The sequence below is a fragment of the Panicum hallii genome, chromosome 6, assembly GCF_002211085.1.
Source record: "Panicum hallii strain FIL2 chromosome 6, PHallii_v3.1, whole genome shotgun sequence".
Classification (NCBI taxonomy): domain Eukaryota; kingdom Viridiplantae; phylum Streptophyta; class Magnoliopsida; order Poales; family Poaceae; genus Panicum; species Panicum hallii.
The window spans coordinates 33114047-33122051 of record NC_038047.1 but is presented as its reverse complement, the minus strand read 5'-3'; the positions used below and the strand labels follow the sequence as shown (position 1 = coordinate 33122051).

The following is an 8005-nucleotide window of genomic DNA, read 5'->3' as shown; positions in this document are numbered from 1 at the left end:
TTGCTGCAGTTCCCGCTTGCTTGATCGTATTTTCACGCGAACCAAGAATGGCACCGATGCCGTGGGAGCCGCGGCACGGGAGAACGAGGTCCAGAGCCCCAACCCCAAGCAAAACATCCGGCGCAAAAGGCCAAGCTAGCTCGCTACTACACCCCCGGCCAAAGGCGCTCCAGCGACGCGGAGCGCGACCCGCGCGTGGTGCCCGGCCACGAACCCGCACGGCACCACCGACAACCAACCTGCCCGCCGGCCGCAGCCCGCTGCCGCGCGGGCCCCGCCCCCTCCCCGCGCCGCCCCAGCTGCACGCAAGCGAGCGAGGCGAATAACCCACGCGGCGCCACCCTTCTTCATCTCTTCGCTCCCACTCCTCCCCCCACCATTCCGAAGCTTCCACGCCTCGCCTCTCCGAGGCCAGATCCGCGCCGCGCGAGGACAGGCGCACGCTCTGGTCGAGGGCGGCGCGGGGAGGCGAGGTAGCTTCGGCCGGGGGAGGAGAGAGAGACAGGCGGGCGGGCGGGCGGGCTAGCTACCTAAGCTGCGGCTGCGATGGCGGTGGAGAAGACGGCGCCGGGCGCGGGCGCGGGGGCGGCGGCGGGGAGGACCGTGCTGGTCACGGGCGGGGCGGGCTACATCGGCAGCCACGCCGTGCTGCAGCTCCTCCTCGCGGGCTTCCGCGCCGTCGTCGTCGACAACCTCAACAACTCCTCCGAGCTCGCCGTCCGCCGCGTCGCCGCGCTCGCGGGGGACCACTCCCGCAACCTATCCTTCCACAAGGTGAGTCAGGAACACTGCCACCGCCGCTGCTCGTCTTCCCGTTTTGGATCCCCCCACTCCCCCCCAATGCCGCGCAATGTGGCCCCGCCTAGATCCCCGCGGTGTCGCGGAGGGTCTAAATTAGTTGTGGTGGAGGGGATGGGTGTCCCCGTATTTTCGTTCTGGGGATTATTTGACTGCCAGATTACCTGTGAGTGACAACGCTGCGGTGCTAACTTGTTAAACGTCTTTTGTGCTGGTTTCGTGTCCTGTCCTTTGGGCACGCCACATTCCGACTCCCATGGCTTTTGGTGTTCCAGCCTAGCTCTAGTAACTGCTGTGCTTATTTGGGGAATCGATTGAGACGCTTCCACATTTGCCGTACATAGGCAAAAATTTGGTTTCACATGGATTACTTACGATTGGAATTTCATTTGGTGCTACACTGTAATATTGTTTTCCCCTAACAACGTTTTGGTGGCTTTGCTAGGGGACCTCGCATTTGGATCTGCATTCTCACTTTTTTCTTGTATTGCTGATGTGCTTTTCTTGATATATGGTAAGGTTGTTTTCAGTTTACCTTGTCTTAGAGCCTGCCAGTTATTGACGCTGGTTATTGGGAATATAATGGAAAATTAATACTCGGTGATGTGAAAATGTTATTATTGATCGAAAGCAGTTTTATTACATGATGTTCTTGAACCTGTCCGATTGCCTGATGTTTCAGACCAAAATCGGTGAGATTTCTGTTCAAAGGCATTTTATTAGCTGTAATTTATCAGTGGAACGTGAGTGTGTGTCGTGTGTTCCTGTAACCATTGGATGACCAGCTTCGTTCTATTTGAGTTGTTTTAGCTCCAGCTGTCAAAGTCTGCAGTTAAATGCAGAGGGTGGTTGAAGAGCAGTGATTCACCTTTGCAAATGTCCAGTTGGGCACTGCATGTTAGCTTTGAATTATTTGGCCAACTCATTCAGTTGCTCCTTGCCTGCATTGTTAGGTTTGTACAATTGGCACTAGATTAAGGGTGGGTTGTGGTTGATTTGCTGTCCACATTGGGACAATGGGAGTGGTTGGCTAATTTAAAAAAGATGACAGCTAGCCATTTACTACCTGTTTCTCTTTTCTTAAAATAAATGAAACTATGTTGTTTGCCTGATGTTAGTATTTTGAGTTGTCCCCTATACTGATGCCATAAGATTGTTTCTTTCTGGAGCGTTCATGTAATATATTTTACCAATTCACTTTTAAGAAAGAAATGTTTGAATTGATTTCAGCAATAAGTGATAATAAGTAATTGTGTTTTCTAGTTCCTGTTGCCTCTCGTGTACATGTATTATTATAAAGCTAAATAAGTAAAATGTGGAAGGAGGCTGGGCTGCTGGGGTCACCAACACAATTCAGACCTAAACAACTAAAAACAGGGGTGCAAGAGAGATTTGAAGTATTCAAACTTATGACCTATTGGTGGACTTAGTTGCGTTAAGCTTCCATCATGGCTGCTGAAGATCTGGGCTAATAGAAGAACCAGAGCTTTAGCAGACAACCTAAAGTAAACTTTGTGAATATTAGTGTAAAATTAGTGATTCTATATCCCTAATAAGGAACAAAAGTAATGTGAATTAGCTTCCATTATGACTTATTGCTCCTTATTTCTTTTAGCGGTTTTTTACTTTAATGTCATGAACTTTCTTTTGATGCTTTGGAACACTTTCCATATTTCACTACTTTGTTCTATTCCCTCTATCCTGGCAGTTGGTATTGGATGCAATGTGATAACTGAAACCTTGATGATTTGGTGTATTTCCTGTCCTGTGAAACTGCATCCGTTCACCAATTTGTGCTTGGAGCTTTCTATTTTATTTTGATGTTTCAAGTCCTGAACAATTCTATTACTGCGGTCTGCAAAGTTACTATTTTATTGTGCATTGAATGATTTAGTAAAATAGATTTTACAGCCCTGCAAAATTGTCATTTACTTGGAGAACTAGCAACATACTTTGACTTGCATCTAGAGCAAGGTCTACATTGACGCAATGTGATAACGGAACCTTGATGATTTGGTGCATTTGTTGCCCTGTAAAACTTCATCTATTCACCAGTTTATGCTTGGATCTTTCTATTTATTTTTTATGTCCCAAGTCTTTTTGTCCATCAGACTTTTAGTAATTCTATTAATGTGGTTGCAAAGTGAACATTTCAGGGCGCATTTGATGCTTTAGTAAATTTTTGCAGCCCTGTGAATTAGTCATTTAAAATAGGACTTGGATTGATTGGAGGATGAGGAACATATTTCGACTTGCTTCCAGACCAATGTCTACTTTTATGTTTTGTTTGTTACAAGCTCGGGTGTCCCTACCTGTCCAGAGAATAGTATGCTTGATTACTCGAAAATATCACCCCTGTTGTTATCTATTAACCTAATAACAAGTAAGGGTTAGGAGTATATTTGCTTATTCACGCTTTTGCTACACTGTTTTAGCTCTGATCTAGCGACTGCTTGAGTATTTAGCTGCTTTGATCAATTTTTATGCAGGCAGAGCCTACACTCTTCTGATCTAGTTTTCTTGTTGCTACAGGATGGCATATGGTGTTTTACCGTTTTGCTACGTAAAAATTTCACTGATATGAATGCGACATTCCAACAGTTACTACCTTTTTTTGATTCTGCAGATTGATCTCCGTGACAAGGGAGCACTGGAAATGGTTTTTGCTTCAACAAGGTAAAATTGCCACCTTTTCAGCTGTTCTGTTGTACTGACTCTGTTCCATTTTCATATCATTATGCATTCCTTTCTTTTTTGCAAATTTGTATCCAGCGTGTTTTTATTGTTAGACAATTTGCTCTTCAGATTTGATGCTGTCGTCCACTTCGCTGGACTAAAAGCTGTGGGTGAAAGCGTGCAGAAGCCATTGCTATATTATGACAACAATGTCATTGGGACAATAAATCTTCTAGAAGTTATGTCTGCTCATGGTTGCAAGAAGGTATTTACCATTTTGCACATTATATTTCTGCTGGAGCCACCATTTCAATTTGCACTCTTTTTTCTGAATTTGTCTGCAGATGTATGCTAGGTTGTTACTTTGATTTAAATGTAGGATTACTTATTAGGTCATTTTTTATTTACTTTTATTTTAATTCTGTTGTAACCTGTGCATTGAAGAGTACTACTTAAGCTTGTATGTGATTTTTTTCACATGCTTGGGTTGGATGATTGTTTTTTTAATTATCATGCCAATACATTAGATATTCCATTATGTAGGCTTGCAGTTGCTGATGCACCTTAGTAGCTCATATTATTACTGAGGTGTGCTCTGTGCTGTGTCCAAACTGTAGTTAATCTGAATATGCTGTGGCCAGATGCCAGTGTGGGCATTTCTTTGCACTCGCTGGGCATAAGTTTCTTTATTCAGGTGAACATAGACAGTTATTTCCCATTGTGCAATAAAATCTGTTGGAGTTTCTAGCGGCACTACTTTGCTTGTTTGTTGCTATTCTAATCTATTCATCAAATCGATCACTGGATGTGGAATGTAATCAATTAATAATCACCTTACTTGCACCATCTTATCTATTGCAGCTTCTATTACTCCATTTTAGCATTGGACGAGCTTTTGGCGTCTAGATTTTGAGCTATTAGGGGCATATGGCCCAGTATCTATACCAATGAGGGTCATGATACGTGCCCTCATGTTCAATGTTATGAATATGGATGCCTAGGAAACATCTGCTTCCCCTTTTAATGCTATTAATTGATTGTATAAACTTGTATATTTGCACCTTTTTGCTTTAAGATCCATTTGGTCAGTAAGGCTTTGGACCGACAAATTGATTTTTCATATCAGTCTCTGACACTGACATGTTGTATCTCCTTTCTTTTGTTTCAAAATGTTTTAGTTGGTGTTCTCATCATCAGCTGCAGTTTATGGATCACCCAAGAACTCACCCTGCACAGAAGAGTTTCCTCTGACTCCAAACAATCCATACGGCAAAACGAAGGTCTGCTGCCCTTTTTTCATTCAATATGAAATCCTGCTAAAGTTTGTGAGCTCTTTAAGTTGACTGAAAAAAATTCAAATAATTGCAGCTTGTTGTTGAGGATATTTGCCGTGACATCTACCGTTCAGATCCTGAATGGAAGATTATTTTACTAAGGTACTTCAATCCGGTTGGTGCACATCCTAGTGGATACCTTGGTGAAGACCCATGTGGAATTCCCAACAATCTTATGCCCTACGTTCAGCAAGTTGCTGTTGGAAGGAGGCAAGCTCTGACAGTTTTAGGAAATGATTATGCGACAAGAGATGGGACTGGGGTAATTATATTGCATATGGCATGCTCAATTACTTTTGTTTTGCATGCCATTCAATTTGATTAATAAGTTGCATTTCAGATTGGTATTCTGACCTTATTTTGTTAATGTCTAGTTTTATAAATGTGCACCAGATAAATTGCCTTTACTTTTGTTTAGGGTATGTCCTGCTGCCAATGAAGCTTGAAATTTTCTATTGGGGAAAGCATTGATCAGTTGTGGCAGCTGATTGCAGCTGTGTCTATCTTTCTAATTGTAGTTCCTAACAAAACTGTAGTCAACTTTTGTCTTAATTTACTATTCTGTAATAAATATACAACAACTAACAAAGAGTCATAAGACCTGAGGAAAGTCACACCTTCCTCAAAAACTTGACCAGATCTTGGTTCATACAACTTGCTCCTATTGGCTTGACCCACCTTTTGCTGAACTTGATCTTCAACACACAGAATGATGACTTCTCATACCTTTTCCTTCATATATCGTTGGATAGTTTTCACCTTTTTCTTTGCCTTCTTTGATACCCTGCTGTTTATATCTTTGTATAGTTTTTACTCTGCACTTTCAGGAATTGTTCTCCCACTCGTTTCTTATATATAATAAACTATAGTAGGGTTTTTTTCTGCTACTGAATTTTCCTTAAAAGGAACAAAGAGTCCTTGCTTTGACGTTCCCTTCTATCATCTCTACTATGCGCCATATCACTTGAATTCTGGAAAAATGTGTAACCTACAACTTTCACTTGAATTCCGAAATAATATATAACCTACAAGTTTTCCTTTGAAATAGCCTGGTTAAAATTTTGGAATATGTTCTAACAATAGAACATACAATATTCATGTGCTTCTTACTTCAGTCAATCCAAATTACCACTTTTTTTTTACATTTGTCTAGAGTTAATGATTTTAGAATAAGTTATTTAGGCATATCATTGTGACAACTGTAGTTCGTATTCAATATAGAATCGTCACATCATTAATCATACTATCGTTTCTTTTGCAGGTCCGAGATTACATCCATGTGGTTGACCTTGCTGATGGACATATTGCTGCATTGCAGAAGCTTTTTGAGAACTCTAGCATAGGTTAACACCTGAAATCAAACAACTGTTGAATTTCTTTCCATCATTGCTTGCATACTTATTCTTGCTTGGTAACACTTTTGTCCGTTGTATTTTCTTTAACCAACAATTTCTTTGTTTCCCTAGGCTTGTCAAACACAGAAAGTACACTTGCACAAGGCACAGCTATACATACTGTTTGGATAGATATTTTTCTTTTTACAAAACACATAGGAGGAATGCCCATTTTATGTAACTTGCATTTGTTCACTAAAACCAAACTTTTGGGATACATGGGTGTCTGTGCATAATTTCTACCTTGAATCTTATTTTCAAATTTGAGTCTACTTGCAGGGTGTGAAGCATATAACCTTGGAACTGGAAGAGGTACATCAGTGCTGGAGATTGTTAAAGCATTCGAGAAGGCTTCTGGGAAGGTATGCCAGATTAAACAATATAGGTGCTATGTGATTATTACCACCTTGCAATGCAGTTTACTCAGGTTTACTGCCTTGATAAGCTTATAAGGACATATTTTTGCTCATCTGTAGAAAATCCCTCTGATTTTTGGTGCAAGACGCCCTGGTGATGCAGAGATACTGTTTTCAGTGACTGCTAAAGCAGAAAGGGAGCTTAACTGGAAGTAAGTCAATCGACAAGATATAGCATGTCATTAGGACAAAAATGGATTTATTGTGTTTATATGATTGACACTGCCTTTTTCCCCCTCTAGAGCAAAATATGGCATTGATGAAATGTGTCGCGACCAGTGGAACTGGGCTAGCAAGAACCCCTATGGTTATGGATCGCCTGATTCCACCAAGCAGAACGGCCACCAAACAAATGGATCTGCTGATTCCCCCAGGCAGAATGGTCACCACACAAACGGGTCAGTTGGCTCACCCAGGCGGAACGGACACTGTGGGTATGGATCAGCTGACTCACCCAAGCGGAATGGCCACTATGTGTATGGATCATCTGATTCCAGGCAGAATGGCAATGGCCACCTGCAATGAGCCGAGTTGGTCTGGCATGTGTGCTCCCTGTACATTCGGTGTATCGCGAACCCACCATCCGAGATTGATGTGGATCAATGGATTGGCAGGTCATACAGTATAGAGTCGATGGCAGCAGAATTTCAGTTTGTTGTGGGTAAAACCTATTTCCTACGTTGGTGTTTATTCTTTCCTTCTTTCAAACGTGGTGTAGGAATGTGGTCATAGTGTATCGGCTGATTCTATTCGTTCCCTGCTAATTGAGCTGCACTAGGCTCCATGAAGTTTGATTGGTTACTGTTTAACGGGAAAAATGCAGCTGTGTAGGGTTATTATTATTATTATTATTATTATTATTATTATTATTATTATTATTGTATCTGTGATATGTGTGGAGAGAACTAGCCTCGCCGTTGCCACATGATGAATACGTTTTACTCCCCAGATCAGATCATTTTTTCATGTGTATGTAAAGATGAATGCGATGAGAAAATGTGGAGGGTTGTGTTAGGTTTGGCGAACCAACGTAAAAAATCAGCCACTCTAATAGAAATGAAACCTATAACAAATTTTTTGGGGCGTAACCCTTTTAGCGACGCGCTACATTGGAACCCGAGTGGTGTTAAATGGGCAAGGGCTGGGTCGTCATCCCCTTAGAGGCGCGTCGTATCGTGAGTAAGGGTTGGGTCGTCGCAGCCTCTGTGGCGCGCTACATCTGCGTCCTGCGTCCGGGTGTAGTGAAAAATGAGCAAGGGTTTTCGCATTTCTCTCGACGGGTGCGAAGGGTAAGGAAGCTAGCCGAGCCAACTAGGATTCGTCTAGGTAGTTGGAATGTAGGGTCTTTAATAGGTAAGTTAAGAGAACTAGTCGATGTAGCAATTAG

General features: G+C 42.3%; 1 protein-coding gene across 1 annotated transcript; it reads left to right on the top strand.

The window, feature by feature from the left end:
• The first annotated feature begins 342 nt into the window (after nucleotides 1–342).
• Nucleotides 343–7463, top strand: LOC112897173 (UDP-glucose 4-epimerase 2). Its single transcript, XM_025965397.1, has 9 exons — nucleotides 343–774; nucleotides 3425–3474; nucleotides 3604–3739; nucleotides 4653–4754; nucleotides 4843–5070; nucleotides 6070–6151; nucleotides 6482–6564; nucleotides 6679–6770; nucleotides 6861–7463. The coding sequence occupies exons 1-9, from the start codon at nucleotides 547–549 to the stop codon at nucleotides 7141–7143; spliced, it is 1284 nt and encodes a 427-aa protein (XP_025821182.1). The 5' UTR covers nucleotides 343–546; the 3' UTR covers nucleotides 7144–7463.
• Nucleotides 7464–8005: the final 542 nt, after the last annotated feature.